Genomic DNA, 25,287 nt, shown 5'->3' on the forward strand with positions numbered 1-25,287 from the left:
TGATATTGGACTGATCCGATTGTGGGCCTTAGGGTCGAATCGCGGGACCGCATCTACAAACAGATGTTGCCGCAATGCAACAGGATTTATAACCCTGCCTGATCAACATCTGCCCGACTTTCAGCAAGATATCGATCAGGGAAGCCCGTTGCAGGGCCCCACGCACGGACCGATAAGCTGCTGACTCAGTCTGTGTGTAGTCTTTATCAGCCTGTGTATGGCCACCTTAAGCCTACATTTTTAATTGCATAAACTTTACAGCGAACATGGGACTTTTCCAGATGTAAATATCACCGATATGTCAGAAGGAAAATGCCCGCCAGGTGCCACTATTTCTTTTAGGAAAATATGACTGTGCTTGTGAACAGAGGGGATATATGCTGCTGTGCTCACAGTGGAAGTTGTGCAGGAATCACTGGTTATCTATATAGAGCAAAAGAGAAAATAAAGATAGAAAAGCACATCCATAGCAATGCATTGCAATGAACATTTTTGACAAGCAGCTCCCTCTAGCTGTATAATATATGTATATATATATATATATATATATATTTCGGTTCTGTACATTATTTCAAATGAAACAACTCAGATGCAGTTGAACTGCAGACTTTCAGCTTTAATTCAGCGGGTTGAACAAAAAAAAATGCATAAAAATGTGAGGAACTAAAACCTTTTTTAACACAATCACCATTTCAGGGGCTCAAAAGTAATTGGACAATTGACTCAAAGGCTATTTCATGGGTCTGGCGGGGGCAATACCTTCGTTATGTAATTATCAATTAAGCAGATAAAAGCCCTGGAGTTGATTTGAGGGGGGGTGCTTGTATGTGGAAGATTTTGCTGTGAACAGACAACATGTGGTCAAAGGAGCTCTCTATGCAAGTGAAACAAGCAATCCTTAAGCTGCAAAAACGTAAAAAAAATATCCAAGAAATTGCTACAATATTAGGAATGACAGGAGTGACAGGAGTTTGGTACATCCTGAGAAAGAAAGAAAGCAACAAGTGAACAACACTCTCCAGGGGAAGACTGCATGAAGATTGCATGAAAGTAAATACAGAGGGTGCACTGCAAGATGCAAGCCACTCATAAGCCTCAAGTATAGAAAGGGTAGATTGGACTTTGCTATAAAAAAAAAATATCTAAAAAAGCCATCACAGTTCTGGAAAAATATTCTTTGGACAGATGAAACCAAGATCAAACTCTACCAGAATGATGGCAAGAAAAAAGTATGCAGAAGACGTGGAACAGCTCATGATCCAAACCACACCACATCATCTATAAAACATGGCGGAGGCATTGTGATGGCTTGGGTATGCATGGCTGCCAGTGGCACTGGGACACTAGTGTTTATTCATGATGTGACACAGGACAGAAGCAACCGAAAGTATTCTGAGGTGTTCCGAGACACTGTCTATTCAAATCCAGCTAAATGCAAATTGATTGGGAGACGTTTCATAATACAAATGGACAATGACCCAAAACATACAGCCAAAGCAACCCAGGAGTTTCTTAAGGGTAAGGCTACACAAGGAGATTCAGGGAGATTTTGTCGCCTGGTGACTAATCGCCTTGTCTTTTGAACGACTATCTCCCCGAACTGCCTCTGCGTTTTTCCCCATAGGCTACAATGCAAAGTCGCCTGCGCTAATGCCTTTTCAATAGCCGCCCAAAGTTGCCTCACTGAGTTCGGGGAGATAGTCGCTCAGAAGACGAGGCGATTAGTCGCCAGGCGACAAAATCTGTGGACTAGCCCTAAAGCAAAGAAGTGGAAAATTCTTGAATGGCCAAGTCAGTCAACTGATCTGAATTTAATTGAGCATGCATTTCACTTGTTGAAGCCTAAACTTCAGACTGAAAGGCCCACAAACAAACGGCAACTGAAAGCCGCTGCAGTAAAGGCCTGGCAGAGCATTAAGGGCTGGGACACACTGGGTGATTTAGGGAGATTTAGTCGCCTGGCGACTAATCGCCGCAACTTTTCTCCCCGAATGCCTCCCCTCGCTGTACGCCTGGATAAATGAAAAGTCACCGTCGCTAATCACACATGGCGATTCGTTTTCCGAAGTCGCCCGAAGTTGCCTCACAAGGAAACTTCGGGCGACTTCGGACAACGAGTCGCCGCGTGTGATTAGTGCAGGCCATTTTTCATTTTAGCCAGGCTTAGAGCGAGGGAAGGCATTTGGGGAAGATTGGTCGCGGAAAGTCGAAATCTACGCAAATCGCCCAGTGTGTCCCAGCCCTAAAAAGGGGGGAACCCAGAATGTGGTGATGTTCAAGACTTCAGGTTGTCATTAGAAATGAACATTTTATTTTGTCCAATTACTTTTGAGTCCTTGAAAAAGGCGTTTAGTTCCTCAGATTTTTATGCACTCTTTTTGTACAACCCACTGAATGAAAGTCTGCAGTTCAACTGCATCTGAGTTGTTTCCTTTAAAATGCATTGTGCTAATGTACAGAACTAAAAGCTTTTTCGCTCTAATTGTTGTATTTTTCACTTATTGTAACTTATTCTTATCTGCCACTGGCAGATTAACTTCTGTTATAAATTAAAAAAATGTTCATGAATTGTTTGACCCCCATTATATTTTACATATTATAATTTCATACTAAAAGTTTCTGACCCTCCTTTAGGTAGCTTTATAGTAATGTCAGTTGATATACAGTAAATATAATAAACCTTGATTGCCTGTAGCAGCAAATATCCTGTATTCTTACATATTTGTCCTGTATGTTTTAGGTGGAACTTCTGGAGACTAAGAAGTTCTAGAAAAAGAAATGCTTCCAAGTGGCACAACAATGGAGGAAGGAACTCAGAAGAAAAAAAAGAGGCCCCTAGTGCCACCTGCTCCACGACCGCCTCGCTCACTTTTCTGCCTCGGACTGCAAAACCCATTCAGGAAAAGCTGCATAAACATTGTTGAATGGAAGTATCCTTTACAAATATTTGCAGTACTGGTACTTTAATGATAAATAATAATACCTGTAAATGTAGTATATATTGCAATGCTTTGATGTGCATTATCAACATATCTTATCATAGGTATAAACTATTTGTTGTGCCAATCAGCATTTAAATACATAAAAAGCAAGATATTCAAACAGAACACATTTGCAGTATAACATTATCACTTACAATATACTCATTGCAAAAATTCTAATATAAAACCTTCTTTAAACCCTTTAAATAAGTTTTTTTACAAATGCAAAAATATGATTATGGCTAATGTGCAATGTATTGTTGAATGCTGATCAGTCACAAACAAAAATGGATTTTGATAAAAGGTACTTTGCTCCTATGCCCGTTCCTATACAACTTTTGTGTAGCGCCCTCTGATGAATGCACAGCAAGTGCAAAGTACAGAGCACAAGAATACAAGGGAACTTTAAAATGAACACTGGCAGCCTTATACTCTATATAATTTCATTTAAATGAATAACGATTGCCATGTTTACATTATTAAGAAATTATTTAGAAATCTATATTAATGTCTAAAGTAGAGTGCACATGCAGTTCTGTCGATCATCCTGTCAGAGCTAAGCAGCAAGAGACAGCTGCTAGACTTGCTGCTGCAGCACATACTGACTCCTAAGTTCTCAGGATTCCTCACTAGTTTTCTAATAAACCCAATGCAGGGCCTCTTAAAGTAGAACCAAACCCTTGCTAATAATAAAAACCCCTACCCCCTACCCTACATAGACCCCCTCCCTGCTCCCCCCCAGCCTGGGGTGGGATAGGAGTTCTTCCTGCATTCATCAAGGATCAGAAGCCGGCAGCTGTTGGAAGGTAAATTTATTTCCAGAGCAAAAAGAAACAAAAAAAACATAAGTATTTTTGCTAACTTTTCTCAGAAAGCACTGTTTCAACTCCATATAACAAAAAAACTGAGTACCTTGTAACTACCTCTTTTCAGGCAGCCACCCTACACTCAGACTGCTTGCTCTGAGATCAGGAGTTCTTCTAAACAGCATTTTGTAGGTTACTTAAGTATGTAAGTCTGCCTTTCCCAGCAGCCCATGCACTTAAAGGGATACTGTCATGGGAAAAAAATAATTTTTCAAAATGAATCAGTTAATAGTGCTGCTCCAGCAGAATTCTGAACTGAAATCCATTTCTCAAAAGAGCAAACAGATTTTTTTATATTCAATTTTGAAATCTGACATGGGGTTAGACATTTTGTCAATTTCCCAGCTGCCTGGGAATATTTTTAATTCTTGTAATGCTGGATAAAATGTGGAGAGCATAGTTTATTACTTTGTCTGCATAGGAAGAAAAAGAGGTTTGCTGCCCAGCAATAGAGAAAAGCGGGAAAACATTTATACCACACATACAGGCAGACAAAATAAATCACTGTGCATATCCTAACAGGTGGTACCTTTGGTAAATGCCCCTAACTCTTTATTTACCCCTTGGTGCCCTGGCATTGGAGTTCACTGGCACCATCTTCTTCTCTTAGGTTATCTTCATGTCTTCCGACGATTCGGCGCATGCCCAGTTGTTCAGGACCAGCTGATTACCTTCTCAAAGATTACCGAAGAGAAGATGGCTCCAGTTAATTCCGATGCCCTGAATCTGAACCGAGGGTTAAGTAAAGAGTTAGAGGCATTTACCTTCTTCCACTGAGCCTGGCAAAGGGCTCAGTGGAGCCCAAAACGCTGCCCTGAATTTGTATGCACATGGGCTAAATAAACCACAGATTCATTTGTCACCTTTATCAGAGTGCTACTGGTTTTACTTTACTTGGTACAGAGATTTCTCCAGATTCTCTGAACCTTTTAATGGTATAATGTACTGTAGATTATGAAATCACCAGGTGTACCCCTCCCCAGCTTTACTATTTTACATTACAATATTTGCCCATGCAGAGTGGTGTACCCCTCCCCAGCTTTACTATTTTGCATTACAATACTTGTCCATGTAGAGTGGTGTACCCCTCCCCACTTTACTTCTAAGAGATACAGTGTCTCTTAGATGAGCTTTTTATACCCAGTCAAGTTACTGACGTTGCCAATTGGTCAGATATTCCACCAGGTATTTTTTTAGCATTACACAACCTTCCCAGCCACAATCTTTTTTTTTATTTTTATTTTTTTTAACGATTACATTAACTGTCCCACCCTTTTTTTTAAACATGTTGCTGGTAACAATACAATGTAAAGGCTTCAATATGTTATGGTGTCTTTGTAGAATTTGCAATTTAAAATATTTCCAAATCATCCCATTCACTTTTTTCACTTTTACATTTTAGTGTCCCAACTTTTTTGGAAACTGCCTTATAATTGAACCTATACCAGCTATTGAACACACCTCCAAATGAACCTGTGAGATGTGTTTTTACTCGCGCAAAATGGTTCCTGTTCTTGAATTTTTAACTGCTACTCAATCCCTGTTGCTTTCCCTTTGACCTGTGCTTGGGCACAGACCACAAACTTGTGTTACCTTACTTTTTGATTTCACTTTAATTTTGGTATTTGCTATTCATTTTGCTAATAATGCTCCAATTTCCAGTACCAGAAGAACCTTGTTTGTTTGCCCTATCTAGCCTTGCCTGTCTTGCTTCTCCAGCTAACCATGTCTGTGATGGGGTCAGGGAAATAGGCCATTTTTCTTGCTACAGATAAGCAGGATAATCCAGGAAGGCTGTTAATTAATAGAGTTGGTATGGGTGACTTGCTGGGGGGTGTTCTCAGAAATACTTTCTGTTTAAATGGGAGAGCCAGAGCTGATATATCCTTAAAGAACCACATAGTCTAAGTTGTAAACAGGACAGAAATAGAGGTATTCCTTCTGCCTGTGCTTTCATGTGTTTACTCTAATTCCTTCTAGCCTGCCTGCACATTTTTTAAAATACTGTGCTCAAGTCAGAATAAATACAAAATTATCACAAAAAAATTTGCGTGCACCACAATTTTTGCCAGGGTGCCCTGTCGACTTGGCCCTGCTTCATATTACTTCTACTGCTTGATCATTTACATAGTTGCATAGTTAAAGGGGAACTATTGTGAAATAGTTTGTAAATATAATTAATTAAATATCCTGCATCGTTTCTGACATGATAAAGTTTATGTGCACTATCCCTCTCCGCATCTGTTTCTCTTCATGCAGCAGTTGCGTGTCAGATACTCGTTGACAGATCCAATATATCTTATAGGGGGGTTTCCTTTCCCAGCAGATGAATTAGAACTCACTCAAATAACTGATTCCAGTATAAACAAAAAATCTAACAAAATAACTGCCTTTTGATTTTAATAGAGTGAGCTCTAATACATCTTCTAAGCAAAAGAATCAATGATTGTCTGATACCCAATTCCTGCATGAACAGAGAATGAAGAGAAACATATACTGAGAGAGGGATATTGAAAATGAACTTGATTATTTCAGAAACGGTTCAGAATAGTTAACTGATTGTATATAGAAAATTTCTTATTTTAGTATACTGCATAGGGATGGGCGAATTTTTTCACCTTGTTTCGCCACGGAAATGACGCCCATATACTTGTATGGCATTGTGCGCCAAAAAAAAACGCCCATGGACTAATGGGCGCCTGCGTCATTTTGTTGGCGGTGAATTTTTGGCAAAACTAAACAGGTCAAATTCACCCATCCCTAAGTTGCTGAAGCTTATATAAATTTTAATTTCCGCAATAGTTCTCCTTTAAGGGGTTGAAAAAAGACCAAAGTCCATCAATTTCAACTCCTCTAAATGAAACCCAGCGAACATACCGACACACACACACACTAAAAATATATATACCAATATCTAAATGAATTGTAGATTTTAGTGTCACTATAGACTTGGATATTATGCTTGTAAAAGTGTTACACCACAACATCATCTGGCAGTATATTCCACAACCTCATTCTCCTAACTATGAAGAACCACCTACAATGTTACCCTCATAATTTAAAGGGATCCTGTCATCGGAAAACATGTTTTTTTCAAAACGCATCAGTCAATAGTGCTGCTCCAGCAGAATTCTGCACTAAAATCCATTTCTCAAAAAAGCAAACAGATTTTTTTATATTCAATTTTGAAATCTGACATGGGGCTAGACATTTTGTCAATTTCCCAGCTGCCCCATGTCATGTGACTTGTGCCTGCACTTTAGGATAGAAATGCTTTCTGGCAAGCTGCTGTTTTTCCTTCTCAATGTAACTGAATGTGTCTCAGTGGGACATGGGTTTTTACTATTGAGTGTTGTTCTTAGATCTACCAGGCAGCTGTTATCTTGTGTTAGGGAGCTGTTATCTGGTTACATTCCCTTTGTTCTTTTGTTTGGCTGCTGGGGGGAAAAAGGGAGGGGTGATATCACTCCAACTTGCAGTACAGCAGTAAAGAGTGATTGAAGTTTATCAGAGCACAAGTCACATGACTTGGGGCAGCTGGGAAATTGACAATATGTCTAGCCCCATCTCAGATTTCAAAATTGAATATAAAAAAATCTGTTTGCGCTTTTGAGAAATGGATTTTAGTGGAGAATTCTGCTGGAGCAGCACTATTAACGGATTCATTTTGAATTTTTTTTTTTCCCCATGACAGTATCCCTTTAAGTTTTCCATCCCCTTAACCAGTTTAGTTGCACATCTCTGCACCCTCTCTAGCTTATTGATATCCTTCTTATGGACTTGAGTCCAAAACTGCACTGCATACTCCAGATGAGACCTTACCAGGGACCTATAATAAAAAAAAAGCAAAATTATGCTTTCATCCCTTGAGAAAATGCCCTTTATTATGCAACACAGTACCTTATTTGCTCAAGTAACCACAGAATTAGATAATTTATTCTCTACGAAAACCCCTAGATCATTCTCAATTAAAGAAACCCCCAACACACTGCCATTTATAGTTTACATTTATGTTCTGCCATTTATCTACACTGAAACAAATTTTCCAGTTTACTGCCCAGTTTTCTAATCTACTCAAATCACTCTGAAAAGTGACCACAATCTACAGGAAACTTATAGTTATGCACAATTTAGTATCATCAGCAAAAAAAAGTACTTTCAATGCCCACCTTCAGGTCATTAATAAGCAAGATGAAAAGCAAAGGACCAAGTACATATTCCTGTCAACACACTGGTCCAATTAGAAAATACATAGTAACATAAGTTAGGTTAAAAAAAGACACACGTCCATCAAGTTCAACCTTTAAACTCTATTTTAACCTGCCTAACTGCTAGTTACATAGTAACATAGTAAGTAAGGTTGAAAAAAGACACACGTCCATCAAGTTCAATCTTTTAGTTTTTTTTTTTTTTTAATCTGCCTAACTGCTAGTTGATCCAGAGGAATGCAAAAAAAAAACTGAAGCCTCTCCAATTTGCCTCAGAGGGGGAAAAATTCCTTCCTGACTCCAAAATCGCACTAGTCCCGGATCAACTTGTACTATGAGCTATCTCCCATAACCCTGTCTTCCCTCACTTGTTAAAAAGCAATCCAACCCCTTCTTAAAGCTATCTAATGTATCAGCCTGTACAACTGATTCACGGAGATAAATCCATATCTTCACAGCTCTCACTGTAAAAAACCCCTTCTGAATATTTAGGCGGAACCTCTTTTTTTCTAATCGGAATGGGTGAACTTGTGTGAGCTGGAAAGACATACTGGTAAATAAAGCATTAAAGAGATTATTACATGTTCCCCTTTTATATTTATACATATTTATCATATCTTCCCTTAAGTGCCTCTTCTCCAGCGTGAACATCCCCAATTTGGCCAGTCTTTTCTCATAGCTAAGCTAAGATTTTCCATATCTTTTACCAGCTTAGTTGCCCTTTTCTGTACCCTCTCTAATACAATTATGTCCTGTTTGAGTGATGGAGACCAAAACTGTACGGTATATTCTAGATGGGGCCTTACAAGTGCTCTATACTGTGGAAGAATGACCCCCTCCTCCCGTGATGCCCCTTTATACAGCTCAAGACCTTATTTGCCCTTGATGCTGCTGACTGGCATTGCTTGCTACAGCCAAGTTTGTTATCTACAAGGACTCCAAGGTCCTTTTCCATTATGGATTTGCCTAGTGCAGTCCCATTAAGGGTATAAGTGGCTTGGATATTCTTATATCCCAGGTGCATGTCTTTACATTTATCAACATTGAATCTCATTTGCCACTTAGCTGCCCAGATTGCCAGTTTGTCAAGATCTGGTTGCAAGGATGCCACATCCTGGATGGAATTAATTGGGCTGGATAGTCTTGTGTCATCTGCAAACACTGATACATTACTTACAATACCTTCCCCAAGTCATTAGTTAAGTTAAATAAAAGTGGACCCAATATGAGAACCCTGAGAACCTTACTCCAAGTTGAGAATCTACCATTAACAACCACCCTCTGTACCCAATCCTGTAGTCATGATTTGCCCCATTTTATGTTAATTTATATATGGCTTAGTGGGAATACATGTATAATTATGGAGACTATAATCTGTTCAAGAAATCTATTAATTTCTTTGGAAGCTACATAGATGTACACAAATATACACAAAGACACCAATGTTTCAAAAAAAGCATACAAGGTATTGAGAAAGTTAGTCTGAACAACTGAGGAGGCAATTTGTTTAAAATACTTACTAAGAGAGAAGTCTTCTGGATCTTTAACTTAAATACAAGGATACCACTGGGCATGAACTCAGACTTTGATGTTTCATGTTACTATTGACACAAAATATTCAAATGTTTTTATTCTAATATCTTGTGCATTCTCGCTGTAATCATGTAGATCTATTTTTATAGAATACCTGTACTGACTCTTTGCATGTATGTCTTTTTTGACTTTGTGCTGGATATTCCTATTTTTCAAACCTTCATAATGCCGTTAACTAGAACACCATTTTGAATGTGATCCCTAAACAAGCCTTCAAATAATTTGCCCATCATAGATGTCAAATTTACTGGCCAGGCTGAGATCCTAATCCCTTTTTAAATATTGGAATGAAATCAGCTTTCCTAGATAGGTACCATACCAGACAACTAAGTTCTCTTAGAACCCTGGGGTGTATGCCATCTGGCCCTGGCACCTTGTTTATATTAATTTTTATTAAAGCTTTAGAAATCATATCCTGAGTCAGTCACTGAATTGATTGAATAGATTGAGCTGAGCCATCAGTGCAGCTATGAAGTGAGCCTGGGAAATCTGACTCTTCTATTGTATAGACTGAAGAAAAGAAGTGATTTAGCACATTTGCCTTTTCTGTATCTGTTACAACCATGCTGGTATCATTATTTAAAGGAGCAACACTCTTGCATCTTTTTACTATTAATATACTTAAAGGGATACTGTCATGGGAAGAAATTTTTTTCAAAATGAATCAGTTAATACTGCTGCTCCAGCAGAATTCTGCACTGAAATCCATTTCTCAAAAGAGCAAACAGATTTTTTTTTATATTCAGTTTTGAAATCTGACATGGGCTAGACATATTCTCAGTTTCCCAGCTGCCCCAAGTCATGTGACTTGTGCTCTGATAAACTTCAATCCCTCTTTACTGCTGTACTGCAAGTTGGAGTGATATCACCCCCTCCCTTCCCCTCCCCCAGCAGCCAAACAAAAGAACAATGGGAAGGTAACCAGATAACAGCTCCGTTACACAAGATAACAGCTGCCTGGTAGATCTAAGAACAGCACTCAATAGTAAAAACCCATGTCCCACTGAGACACATTCAGTTACATTGAGAAGGAAAAACAGCAGCCTGCCAGAAAGCATTTCTCTCCTAATGTGCAGGCACAAGTCACATGACCAGTGGCAGCTGAGAAATTGACAAAATGTCTAGCCTCATGTCAGATTTCAAAATTGAATATAAAAAAATCTGTTTGCTCTTTTGAGAAATGGATTTCAGTGCAGAATTCTGCTGGAGTAGCACTATTAACTGATTCATTTTGAACAAAAAATTTTTTCCCATGACAGTATCCCTTTAAAAAAACTTTTTGGGGTTAGTCTTAGCCTCAACCGCAATGCACTCCTCATTACCTATCTTTGCCTGCTGGATTGCTGTTTTACAACATTTATTATAGTGTTTATATTCATTAAATGCAGATTCTGTCCCAACATACTTTTCTTCTTTCCTATTAACTTCTTTACATCTATATTATCTTAATGCATTTACTCCTTAAAGGAATAGTAACAAGTAACATAATTGAACAGTAACAATTTAACATAATTTTAAATGACAATCATTTCTGTTCTTTGTTTTTAGCTGAAAAATAATGCCACAATCTATGCTCTGAAGGGCAGCCCTCAAGGCATCAAAATTAGCTTTTCTATAACTCAGGGTTTTTGTTGACCCAGTGTATATTTGTTTTTTGCACCAGACATTAAATGATATACAGATGAAGCCACTTGGATTTGTGAGATAAATGCGTCATGACTCATGGTTAATTGAAGAAACTGCGTTATCTAAAGTCATCTTAACTCATTTAATGCATTTAACCTTTCCATTAGCATACCAAAGCACCATTGTGAACAATGGTGAATGCCTTAATTAGATGGGATGTTGTGACGCAGTTTTCTGTGTTAAATGACATAAATGGGATATCTGTGTTTAGTTATTCTGTGTCAAACAGACAAACCAAAGTGGCTGCATCTGTAACATTATTACACTATTACCCAGGGGTTCAATTCACTTGCACATTTGCTATATGTTCTGGGGCATTAGAGATCACTAGATCCAGTATAGCATATTTTCTTATTGGCGCATCAACAACTTGTGCCATAAAATTGTCATGCAACAAATTTATAAACTTATTCCCATTAACTGACCTGGTAGTGCTGTTGCTCCAGTCAATATCTGGGTAATTAAAATCCCCCTTTATCATTACTTTTTTCAAACTAGCAGCCTTTTCTATTTGCATCAGGAGCTTAGCCTCCTCCTCACTTACATTATGGGGGTCAATAACATACTCCCACAATTAATTTGATGGACTCTTTACAATCAGTGAAGAACTCCCCTCATAAAACTTCCTAGTTTTCTAACATCACGTTCTCCTATATATTAGCTTATAAATCCTGCCTAACAAACAGACATACCCCTCTTCCTTTTCTACTGTCTCTGTCCTTCCAAAACAAAGAATAGCCACTGATATTAACTGCACAGTCATGCGGCTCATTCACCCATGTTTTAGCCACACCTCACATCATATTTTCCCTCCAGCTCTCCCATTTTACCAGTCAGACTATTGAATTAGAGAGGGCAACTAAGCTGGTAAAAGGTATAGAAAATCTTTGCTATGAGGAAAGACTGGCCAAATTGGGGTTTTTCACACTGGAGAAGAGGCGCTTAAGGGGTGATATGATAACTATGTATAAATATATAAGGGAATCATATAATAATCTCTCTAATGCTTTACTTACCAGCTGACGCAAGGTGACCCATTCCAATTAGAGGAAAGGAGGCTCCTCCTAAATATTTAATTTGATCTGATTTTTTTCAGGTTTTTTTACAATGAGAGCTGTGAAGATGTGGAATTCTCCCCCTTAATCAGACGTACAGGCTGATATATTAGCTAACTTTAAGAAGGATTTGGATGGCTTTTTAGCAAGTAAGGGAATACAGGCTTATGGAAGATAGTTCACAGTACAAGTTGATCCATGGACTAGTCCAATTGTCATTTTGGAATCAGGAAGGAATTTTTTTCCCTTCTGAGGCAAATTGGAGAGGCTTCAAATGTTGCTCCTTGCATTTGCAAACATACATTTAATACTCGTACCATATTGAACATGTGATATGTGGGTCTCCCTATCCTAAACAGTACCCCCAACCAAATCTCTTCCTCTATTTTCCCTTCCTTTGCCCACTACCTCATGTAACCTGTCTTCCATGGAATCCTTTACTGAACCCTCCCCCCACACCTAGTTTAAAATCTCCTCCAAACCTCTAGCCAAATTCTCCCCCAAAACAGCTGCACCATCATCATTGAGGTAAAGTAAGTTACATCCACTGACATTGCAGAGATTCCTGCTCACCTCCTCATAAAAAGGCAATTATTTTTGTTTGGTAAGATCTGCTACCCATAAATTCAGGCTGGTACAAATGCATAGTATTATGATTTGCAGCAAAGTCAAGTATTTAATCTATTTGTACCCCTTCGAAAAGCTTTCCTATCAATGATGTCAGACTAACGTGATCCCTTTTTGAATAGCGGCTCCACATTAGCAATTCACCAGTATCTTGTCACCATGAGAGACCTCAATGAATCCTGAAAAATTAAGTAAAGCGGTTTGGCAATCACAGAGGTACTGTAAGTACCCTGGGATGACAAACCCTTGTTTATCTTTACATGTTATAGTCTATTTTGAGACTAGACTTGTTTAATGTTTGCTAAATCCTAATTCCTCCTTAACTCCTGAAAATAGACCATTTGAGGTGATCATTCTGTTGAGTATATTTGCTAATTGCGTGGCCCTAGCCATCTTCCTACCAATGCCAGAGGATGACACCAACTCAGTAAATACAATCCTGGTAAGAAATATTACCTAGTACATGTTTTTGTGTGTTTGTAAGAGTTGCCATTAACTGGCATTTAAAGGGCAAGTAAAGCCTGATGAATAATTAGACTGTCATACCTTATGCATCTGATGATGAAGTCCCCTTTCTTTTCTACTTCATTTCATACTTATCTGCAGTGGTATAACTATAGAGGAAGCAGAGGGGCTGATTCCTCTGTATTAATAAATATTCTCCCAGACACCGCAAGCGTAAGACGTTGGTGAGTAGGCCTGTCAGAGGTGGGCGTGGGGGATAGTTAAGGGATTTTTTGTGCATCTCTAAGGTGATGCTTGAGGCCAGTGAATGTAGTAAAATACGTCTGCATTTATTCATTTGTATGCTTTTCTTGCCCTTTAAATTAAAAATAATGGACCAAATTTCATAGTTGTGTCTTTTTTCAATTGTAGGTGCTATGCAATATGTCTGTATATTTTTATGTAGCTTTAGTGTACATTTAATTAGAAAATAACATTCTAATAAATAATTATGAATATGAAGTTATAAAAATTAGATATCATGTGTTATCTATTCTAATTAGATGGCTAACTTAAAGGCACAAATTGTTGTAATTGAATCCATCCATCTTGATTTTCAAATAAACTGGGTCCTCTCATAATGTCAATATTAACAAAATACAATTTGTATCTAGCCATTTATACTGTCCTTCTTCAAATGTGCATATTTACATAGTCTTGCTTCTCTCCACACTCATTATACCAGGCAGTCAAAACACAGTACATGCCTCCCCATCTATATTAATACAGAAATATGGCTAGATGCTTTAATATGCACTTGGACTGTACACAGGACAGGGCCTCTTGTCTCTTCGACACTTAGCTCTTAATCATTAATGTAACTATACTTTGCATTTATTTGTAATAATTCTTGCATTGACATGGTTTGTTCTATTAATATATTGTTTTGCTGTACAGTGGTGCGTACATAAATAGATAAAAATATATATATATAAAAATATACAAACGTAAATACATATACACGCATACATATTTCTGCCTTCACTCATCTTTTTTTTATTAACAATTTTTGCAGTTTTTTTACATTTTATGCAGTAAAGAGAGTTTGAGGGTGAGAAGGGAGAGGGAAAAAAAGTGAGAGTATTGAGCAACTGCTTACAATAAAGTAATCAATTGAAATTACATTCCTTTATGTTTCAATAATTGGTCTTGCATAGGAATACCCTTATAACAGGTTTCTTAGGCACTTATGTACTTTGGTTTCTGACTTATAGTGAATTGGCACAAGTAGTAATGGAGCCATTTTTCATCCTTTTATCATAGAGGCTTCAAATGTCTGTTTGTAGGTCACAATACGTTTCACTTCTGATCAAATATCTTCTGTACCTGGGAGGGTGTGATATTTCCAGCTCCTGGTAATTAATGATCTACTGGCAAAGATTGTGTAAAATACGAAGAGCCTATGGTTTTCCTTTATCTGTCGAGGGAGAATACCTAGCAGTGCTAGATCTGAGTGTAATTGATACGAAGGAGTTCCTCTGTTTTGTTCCAGAAGCTTTTTGCTTTTGGGCAAGACCACCAGATATGGAGTAGTGTTCCAATGTCTTTTTGGCACCTCCAGCATTTATTGGATGCATTGGGGTATGCCTTTTTATTCTCTCTGGGGTAAGGTACCATCTGTACATCATGATTGTTGTTTCTTGGTGGTTTAAGACTCAGAAGTATTTGGCTGTCTGTATAGATGATTCCACTGGTCCCGGGTTATGACCCTTTGGAGATCATGTTCCCATGCTTTTAAGGCAGGAGGAGCATCCTTGGTATATATTGATATTAGGACATTGTATGCAATTCCCTTCTTTTTTAGGGGGTGTTTTAGGAGGTATTTGCTCAATTAGTGTAGGGGGTTTTGCTGCTAGTAGTTTGTTTGGAGATAATGTCTTATTCCCAGGTACGTGTATAGTTGATTGCTGTCAAGAGTGAGTTTGTCATTTCATCCATATACGTTTATATAGTACACAGTGAAACAAAACAATGTTCCTCTAGGACCATGGTGCTACACACAACATAGAAGTACCGGACAACAGACAAATAGTGCAAGTGGAAAAATATCCAACTCCTGCAAGACAGGACAGCATAGTGGGACAGGACAAGACAGTGCACACTCAGCAGATGTAATATGTTAAGTAAATAATGCTAAACGTCAGACATGATGGGTATATCATTGTGATATGATAGTAGTAAGAACATGATAAAGAACATGATAAAGTGCAGATGTGCTCATAAAGAACAATTGTACAATGGTGTACAGTGGCTGTGTAACGTTGTGGTATATAGTAAGGTCAGATGGAGTGTGTGTGTGAGAGATCTGTATGGTCCCTGAGTATTCAGGAGCCTTATGGCTTGGGGGAAAAAAACTGTTATACAGTCTGGTAGTGAGGGCCCTAATGCTTCGGTGCCTTCTTCCAGATGGCAGGAGTGTGAACAATGAGTGTGAGGGGTGTGTTGGATCAGCCACGATGCTGGTGGCTTTACAGATGCGAGTGGTGTAAATGTCCATGATGCTGGGGAGCTTATATGTGTCTTGGATTGATGAGAAGGTTTTAAAGCCATCCAAATTGTATAAGTCCCCCTGTTTTTGTATTTCTGCTTGAGTCCATGTTGTCAGAGATAGGTTTGATTTTTGCTTGTTGATGTACATAATCTCCCTGGCAATCCTTGGTTTACCTAAGCCCCAGATGAATGCCATGAGGAGTCTCTGCAGTGGCTGGAAAAAAGCATTTCCCAGTAGTATCGGGAGCACTCGGAATTTATATAATATTTTGGAAATGATCAGCAGAATTTCCCATTTATCCGCCCTAGACAGGATATAAACGTAGTTTTCCAAGCCTGCAATTTATTGTGGGTGTCCAGCAGCATTGAGGTAAAATTTTGTTTATATAAAACATTGGGGGTTAGCTGTGATTTTGACTCCTAAGTACAGTGTCTGACTGGGACACCAAGGGCCCACCAAAAAACCTTAGACAAGGGCCCACCAAAAAACTTTAGACCAGAGCATCATCCTCAGTACAATTTTCTTCCTCTCCTCACTCAACTTCTATTCTCCTAGTCTCTCTTCTTTACATACTATAATCTTTTATTCTATCTATTTAACCTCTTGTGTTCTCACAGAAATAGGGAATGCCTATGAAATAGGCAAAGTGTTTAGCAGCATGAGGGCCCACTGACACCTGGGCCCTCTGGGACTTTTCCTGGTATCCCAGTGGGCCAGTCCGACACTGCCTAAGTACTTAATGGAGTTATCTTTCCAGTCCATAATGTGTCCAATTTTAGTTGCTGCAGTTCATTATGTGGCATGTGAATAGGGAGTGCCTGGGTTTTGGACACATTAAGTTTATAGTGGGATAGTCTTCCAAATTTAGACAGTTCAGTGAATAGTTCTTGTAGAGCTGTAGATGGGTTTGTAATGACTAGGGCCACATCATCTGCAAATAGCCGCATTTTGGGTTCTGTGGGCTCAATTATGAGACCTTTTTGGGCTAAGCGTTCCATGCTTAGGATGTAGATAAGGGGGGGCTAAAGGGCAAATTTGCCTGGTCCCATTGGTCAGGGGAAAGGGGTCAGAAAGGAAACCATGTACGTTAACCCGTATATACCCCCATATAGTTGCCATCCTTTTACAAAACAAGATTGATCGTTATTTATTAAATCAGGTAGTAAGGGTTGAAGCCTTTGTGCTAGAATGGTGGCATATATTTTCAAGTCTCCATTGTGTAGGGAGATTGGATGGTAATTGGCACACTATGTTTTATCTTTCCCTGGTTTTGGTATTGTTGTTATACAAGAGAGTAGCATTTCTTTTGGCAGTGTGCCTGTCTGGAATGCTTGGTTTAGGGTTCTAGTGAGGTATGGGTTGAGTTGAGAGCTGAATTTCTTATTTGTTAGTAATCCCATCAGGGCCCTGGTGCTTTATTCGTGGGTAGGCCTTTGATGGTGGCTGAGATTTCAGCTGGTAGGATAGGTGCTACCAGAGATGTCACTGCTTCTGGTTGGATGGTGGGGAGTTGAAATGTGTCCAGGTATGTTTAACTATCCCTGGTAGAGGGTAATGTTACTCTTGGGTCATCTTTTAAATGGGTGGTTCACCATTAAATTTTGCTTTGTCATAGAATGGCTCATTCTAAGCAACTTTGTAATTGGTCTTCATTTTTTCTTTTTTATAGTTTTTTAATTATTTTCTTTCTTCTTCTGACTCTTTCCAGCTTTCAAATTGGATATTACTCATCTTTCTATTCAGACCTCTCCTATTCATATTCCAGTCTCTTATTCAAATCATTTCATGGTCTCTAGGGTAATTTGAACTCTGGCAACCAGATTGCTAAAACTGCAAAGCTGCTGAATAAAAATCTAAATAACTGAAAAAACACAAATAATAAAAAATGAATACCAAATGCAAATTGTCTGAAAATATCATTCTCTACATCTCACTAAAAGTTAATGTAAGTTTTTTTAAGTTATATAGGTTAGAATACAATTGGGCTGTGTCATTGGGGTTTATTTTGAAATCCTGATTTGCTGCTTGTATTTTATCTATCCTTTTGTTGATAGGTCTGTTTAATCAGTTGTCTTTTCAAGGCTGCATTTTCCGTATTGCCCATGGCATAGGTATGGCTTTGGATTTTAAGTAGCTGGTTCTGACATCTATGGAGTATTAGGAGGGTTAAAGAGCTGTGTGTTATGTGGTTAAGTGTCTGTGGTTGGACTAGAAAGAGGTCTATTCTTGTGTAGGACTTATGGTAAGGGGAGTAATGGGTATAGTCTTTCACCGTAGGGTTTCGGACTTGCCAGGCATCATATAGGTTGTGTTGGGTCCTAGCCCCTTTGGTGACTTTGTGGCTATACATTTTGGGTAGGGTGGAAGGCTGGGGGTTCTGTCCACTTCTGGGTCAAGTATGGTTTTGAGATCTCCCCCTATTACTAGCGTGCCCTATTGCATGGGTGTTAGCTTTTCTAGTACTTGTTTGAGGAATTAGACTTCGTTGCTGTTGGGGTTATAGAGGTTGATCAACATCAACTAATGTGTACTATAAATCAACAACACTATAAGACATCTATCTACCTTTAGGATCCGCCAGCTGTGTTGTACAATGTATACTCAAGTTGTGTTTTGCTAGCTACACCTCTTTTCTTGGTAGAGGCGATATCATTCTGTATTATTGTTTTTTATATTTATTCGGTCCTTATTGCGGAAATGGGTTTCTTGAGCCCAAATTAAATCTGCATTATGCCGTTTGCATTCCACTAGAGCTGGTAGTCTTTTGCGGGGGGTGTTTAGGCCCCTCACATTGCAGTACCATTTTGTCTTACTGGTATGATTGTACGGGCAGCTGGCAGGGTCACATTGGTATTGTATATAAATTAGCATGTTAGTAGGTGTTGGGCCCCAACAGAGAGGGAAAGAAGAAATAATAACAGTGTTACAAAAACAAAATTTGTGAAAAACATGAAAACCATTAACTATATACGTAAACTGTATAAGCAATTTACCCATTTAACCTAAATGCCCTTTTCTGGGCGTGATGCTGCACTTGGTAGGGGGTAAATTGGGGGTGTGTGATGGGTTGGTTCAACAGATTAGTGACTTCCTGTCCCAGTGTCAAGGGATTAATGCCACTGTAGTTTCACGGGCTTAGTGTGAATACCATGATTGGTAGATCTGTTTGTTATTCATCATGTTGTCTGGGAGGTTTTTGGTTCTTGCTCTAGTGGTATATTCCAACTTGATAGACTTTGTTTCCATTCCACAACTTTTGTAACAACTTTTTGTGTTTCTTGCCATTGTATTATTACTTTTGTTGGGTAGTACCATTTGTATGGTACTCCGTGGGCTCTTAAAGAGATACTGACACCAGAAATTAAACAATTTTTACATCTATCATAGTATTGGCTTTGTTTGCTACTTATAGTTTTGCCATAAAGTATTTGCTCAAAGGACAGGGGGTACCCCTGTGTTCCTCTATGAGGGGGCTGCCATATTTGTGCAGCAGAAGTCTGTTAGCATTAGAAACTTTAACTGACAGGCTGAGATGGGACAGTCAGGTTGGCAAAACAGTCAGCTTTAGGAACATCAACTAAAAAGTATTTACAGAAACAGACCTCTCCGCAAAAAACGATCAACATGACCTATAGGTAACTTTTAATGTACATTCATATTTTTAAAAAGTAGTTTTTTAGCTTCAGAATCACTTTAAGGCTTGTGTTAAATTTGCGGCGTTTAGCCAGTGTGGTTGGTGAGAGAACCGCAAAGATTTGTATTTTTTCATATGACTGGGGCAGACTTTTCTGTTTCCTCATGAATTGCAGCAAATCTTCCTTGATGTGGAAAAAATGTAATCTCAGTATGACATCCCTAGGTGCCCCATTGGGTGCTGTTTTCGTCTTAGGTAGTCTATTCTATTGATAAAGTGGTCTGTAGGAGTCTCTAGTAATGCTGTCAATATGAGGGTTTTTGCATATTGGCCGAGTAACTATTGTGTAATGTCCTCTGGTACCCTCCTCAGCATTATTTGTTTCTTCTGGAGGCTATTTTGTTTTGTAATGCTGATTAAAGGGTGTCTTGTGAATTTACTTTATCTGTCATGGAGTTATGCACAGAGACTATCTCCTCCATTGTCCGTTATCCGCGCTTGACTCGGTCTCGGCTAGCTGCATCTTGGGGATGATTCTCCAGATGACGACTGGGCGCCATCTAATTTTTCATTTTCAAAGTGGAATATGGGATAACTTCAATATGGTGTTGGAAGAGATTTCAGCACAGTCCAGAGTCATACATAATTACGTAATTTCTGTTTTGTACACCTCATCCTTATCTTATGCAACCATGGTATTAATATTTTTTCCATGTTATTTAGTCACTTTGGAACTAGCATAATCATAGCATCACTTTCATTCTTGCGTGACTCTTGTTTCCTTACCAGTAGAATAACCAAAATGCCATGACTGTACATTCAATGTTGTTAATTTGATTGTGCATGCTTGTGCATGCTTCTGCATTTCTTAGTTGAGGCTGTTACCTGTATCCATGTTATTCAAAAGTGTATCCCCTTCTTGCTCTACTAATGACTTATGTGCTTACTGTTCATTTGTCCCACTTCTGTATGCATACTAAACCAATCTGCCTTGATTAAAGTAAAGCACTCATGGTGTGCATATGAATACCTGGGTATGAAGGGCATATGATTATGATACTCCTAACTTGTACACCATAATTTTTTTTTTGCTACTTCATTGATAGGGCCTTGTAACTGTGAATTAGTCACAGTCAAGGTCTAAGTACCATTTCTAGCTAGCATTCTAAAATCTGGACTGATAGTGTACTACAATACTGAGCTGCCTTTTAGCCTACTGTATCCACTCGTGTCCTATACTCATCTACCTTCCAAACCCCCATAATTTGGAGACCTTGTGCTGAATTGCTTTTCAAGCACTACCAATAAATGGGTTCATATTTTGCCCAAAGATACAGTCATATGAAAAAGTTTGGGAACCCCTCTCAGCCTGCATAATAATTTACTCCACATTTAACAAAAAAGATAAGGTATGTCTTTCATTTCCCAGTAACATCTGAGTACTGGGCTGTTTTCTGAACAAATAGTTTTAGTGAAGCAGTATTCAGTTGTATGTAATTAAATCAAATGTAAAAAACTTGTTGTGCAAAAATTTGGGTACCCTTGTAATTTGCTAATTTGAATGCATGTAACTGCTCAATACTGATTAATGGCAACACCAACTTTGTTGGATTAGCTCATTAAGCCTTGAACTTCATAGGCAGGTGTGTCCAATCATGAGAAAAGGTATTTAAGGTGGCCAATTGCAAGTTGTGCTTTTGTTTGACTCTCCTCTGAAGAGTGACAGCATGGGATCCTCAAAGCAACTGTCAAAAGATCTGAAAACAAACATTTTTCAGTATCATGGTTTAGGGGAAGGCTACAAAAAGCCACCTCAGAGGTTAAAACTGTCAGTTTCAACTGTAAGGAATGTAATCAGGAAATGGAAAGCCACAGGCACAGTGTCACGTTCGGCACCCTATATCCAGAACCCAAGCTAAGCTCCCTGGTCTCGGCTCTGACTTCTGCCTCTAACCGCTGCCTTTCATCTCGTGAGAATCCCTCGGCTAATCGGATGCCGCCAGGTCTTAATTGAGAGAGGAGCTAAGCTAACGGTTCTGGATGAACAAAGGGGCACGATCGTCTCACCAGGATACTGAAAGGAAGAACACCACCAGGAACAGGCAGGCCGGGCCAGCACAAGCAGAGAATCGTCAGACAGGCCGGAATCAGGATTGGAGAATGTAAAATAGTGGACAGGCAGAGGTCGGATTGGAGAGGTCAGAGTAGTAACAAGCAGGCAGGATCAGGATTGGAGAGGTCGGAGAAATCAGGCAGGCAAGGCCAGGATTGAAGAGGATCAGAATAGTCAAAAAGGCAGGCAAGGGTCAAAACCGGTAATACAATTAGAATCAGGCACCTAGGAACTTTACAAATAGAACCTAACAACGGGCAGTGATATTGAGTGCCAGGCCCCTTACTTGTAATACTTGAATTTCACGCCGTTGCACGATGACGTCATCACGCCGGCGCATAAACCCGGAAGCACGCGGTTATATTTAAAGGAAGTTGCTACTTTGAAAGTTCAGCCAATAATAAAACTCCAAAGAATTTAGAGGGGTTCCCAAACTTTTTCATATGACTGTATTGGTACTTGTTTGTTGACTGCTTTGTGACCCAATAATGCATTTAGAAGCAATAATGGATTTTGTAGGCACGCACCATTCAGAGACATTTGTTAAAAATATGCATAAGAACTTATATCAGATAAAATTTTATATACATGAATACTTGTCCAATCCCAATGTCCCCATGGTATCAGCTACAGTATATGTATAATGAACTTATGTAGACCATAGTAGATGTTAATTGCCGGGATGGCACTGTCCCAATATAAGGTTTAGTCAAATCCGTATTACATCTTAAAAACCTTATCAATATTTGTTTAGATAAATATATTTCTAGGTTTTAATATTATTTCATTTGTGTCTTACTTCAGGAAAAGGTTGAATATATCTTCCTTTTTATTTTCACCATTGAAGCAGCTCTAAAGATAGTAGCATATGGGTTTATTCTCCATTCTGATGCATATCTACGCAATGGCTGGAATATTTTGGACTTCACCATTGTGTCTGTTGGGTAAGGAATATTGAATCCTTTTGATGTTTTCTTCCACTGAAAGGAGAATATACATTCTTTTTTGACATAATCTCATTCATTTGAGCTATGTAAAAAATATGTATTTTATAAACATATCTGAACTTCCAAAAAATATATATAACTATTCTGTACAGGCATATTTCACAGTGTATTTGCTGTTCCCCACCCCCTTAGGCTGACCATTAAATGCAACCTAGCCTTATCTTGTTCCTTTGTGATGGATTCTGTCAAACGTTATCTTGTGGCTTCAGAATCTTTTGTGTTTGCAGTGTCACCTTCACCATTGTACATGTAACAGTATTATAATGAAACTTTATTCACACAGTTGACTAAATAGAGGACAAAAATATTGAAAAACAAGTAGGAGATAAACAAAGAGGGTAGAAAGTGAGGGCTGGACAAAATCAATCAATCAATAATAACAACGAATAATAATTTGTTATAATATAAAAATATAAAAATAGTGTTAAAAGTACAGATGTTGGCTTCAGCCTATGTTACAAATGCTACCTAGGTATTAGTGGATATTTATCAAATTAAGTTATTACAGCCATCTAATGGTGTCTCTATCTTCTGACATTTCAAGGGAGCTTAAAGGTTGGAACTTTCTGTTTTCATTTCATTACGTAGATTCTAAACATAGATAAGTAACAATACTAACAGATGCAGATGTTAAAGAAAACAGGGCTAATCTATTAAACACGGGGTCTATGTGAAAAATGTAAAAGCCAGCATGTTTTGCATCCGGTCTCATTTGTGAGCACCCAAAGGCAAAGGTCCTTGATCCTTAAAATGCAAGTTATTAAAGAATGAGTTCTAAGGATTTTGCACCTCTTAGTACCCATAGAATCTTCTATTAATCCCAAAGACACAACTTATATCCATTTATCTGATAGACCAAGGGTTAATAAACACATTCCAACACTTCTCATCAAAACATAACAATTTCTGGATGCTGCTTAAAAATATACATAAGGGGTGATTTATCAATGCTTACATTTTTTACACTTAAACTCATGAATTTGAATTATGGTTTCAAAAACAAAAATATTCAGTATCAAGTGCAAAAGAATCAAAAAGCCTGAAAGTAAAAGTTTGGCATATAAATGCTTGCGAGTTCATGTACAAGCCAATAGGAGTTGTCTAAATAAAATTTTGCCATTTTTTTTTTTTCAATTTGAGTTTTTCAAATTTTTGAGTTTTTTACATTCACATTGTTTAATAAATAAGTGTCACGATTGGTAACCCAAAACCCAGAACCACTTGCAAGATCCTAGTCGCAGCTCACACTTCTGCCTATAACAGCCACCTTTGGCTTTGGGTGGAGCCCTCAGCTACTCAGGCGCCACCAGGTCTTAAAGTGAGAGGATCAGGGCAAAGGTTCTGAGCAAGCAAGTGAACCAGATCGTATAATGAGGACTGAGGTATTTCACAGGGGTCAGGATCAGATTAGCAGAACAGAATCACTCCCAGGAACTATACTAGATAGACCTATAACGGGCATAGAAGGAACTGAGAGGTAGGGATTTAAAATTAAATACAGGCAGGATGTTAAAATAAGAAAACATTTGCGTCTGGTAAAAATTCAAATATAGAAAAAATATATTCAAATAAAGAAAATAATAAAATAAAAAAATAGCAAATTAGAATTTTGATAAATAGACTCTATAAAGATCACATTTTGCTGGCTGAACTTTTAAGGATCAAAGTCTCTCAGGATTATAATACCAAAAGCTTTTCCTTTTCAATGTCATCATTTTATCACCAACATCTTTTAAATGTTTTACTGAAAAGTTACTTTATTTGACAAAATATTTTAAAGCATAGATCCTTAAAAGTAAAGTTCGAATTATGGCTTTCATTGATGATGACAAAAGAAGACATGAAAGATCCCTCATTAAGAAAGATCCCATGCATTATGGTAATATGATATTACAGTAGATCCCACACTTGTAGCAGAAACAGCAATACTAGAACCATGACAGTTAAAGGAGACCTAAAGCTTAAAGGGAAACTAAAGTCTAAAATAGAATAATGCTAGAAATGCAGTATTTTGTATACTAAACATAAACATGAACTTACTGCACCAATAGCCTATATTACTTTACAAATGATTTATGCTTTCAAAGTTTACCACAGGGGGCCATCTTGTAACTTTGTTATATATCTCTGCAAGACCAAGATCATGCACATGCTAAATGTGGTCTGGGCTGCTGTTGGGAGTCTTAGGGATCATCATAAATTATTAAAACCGCAAAAGTCAAATAATATCTGCCAAAATCTGATACAGCAAGACTGATTAATAATCAGAATATGCAGACTCCACTGGGCCTGTGTTGTCATGTAATCTAATGTGGATTTTATAGTTTTTGTATTGTGTAATACAAACTTTCTCCAACTCTCCAGAACCAGTGGCTGCAGAAAAATAATCCTCCAAATTCCATTTTTACTTTATTAACTGAAAAAGAAACCTATCCCCAATGATTAACCTGTATAGTTTTTATAAGAAACCTGACTGTGTGCAGTGAACTTCCACCTTCATTTACTTGCTCTGACTGCTGCGG

The 25,287-nt window shown here is 38.2% G+C and overlaps 1 protein-coding gene across 2 annotated transcripts in view; it reads left to right on the top strand.

The window, feature by feature from the left end:
* Positions 1-25,287, top strand: part of cacna1s.S (calcium channel, voltage-dependent, L type, alpha 1S subunit S homeolog) — a 136,519-nt gene that overhangs the window by 17,969 nt on the left and 93,263 nt on the right. For both annotated transcript variants that reach the window (XM_018249248.2, XM_018249247.2), the window contains 3 exons: positions 2,741-2,930; positions 13,353-13,458; positions 22,563-22,702. In XM_018249248.2, coding sequence (XP_018104737.1) covers positions 2,779-2,930; positions 13,353-13,458; positions 22,563-22,702 — 398 coding nt within the window. In that variant the 5' untranslated portion in view covers positions 2,741-2,778. The remainder of the gene's footprint in view (positions 1-2,740; positions 2,931-13,352; positions 13,459-22,562; positions 22,703-25,287) is intronic.

Source organism: Xenopus laevis, chromosome 2S (genome assembly GCF_017654675.1).
Source record: "Xenopus laevis strain J_2021 chromosome 2S, Xenopus_laevis_v10.1, whole genome shotgun sequence".
Taxonomy (NCBI): domain Eukaryota; kingdom Metazoa; phylum Chordata; class Amphibia; order Anura; family Pipidae; genus Xenopus; species Xenopus laevis.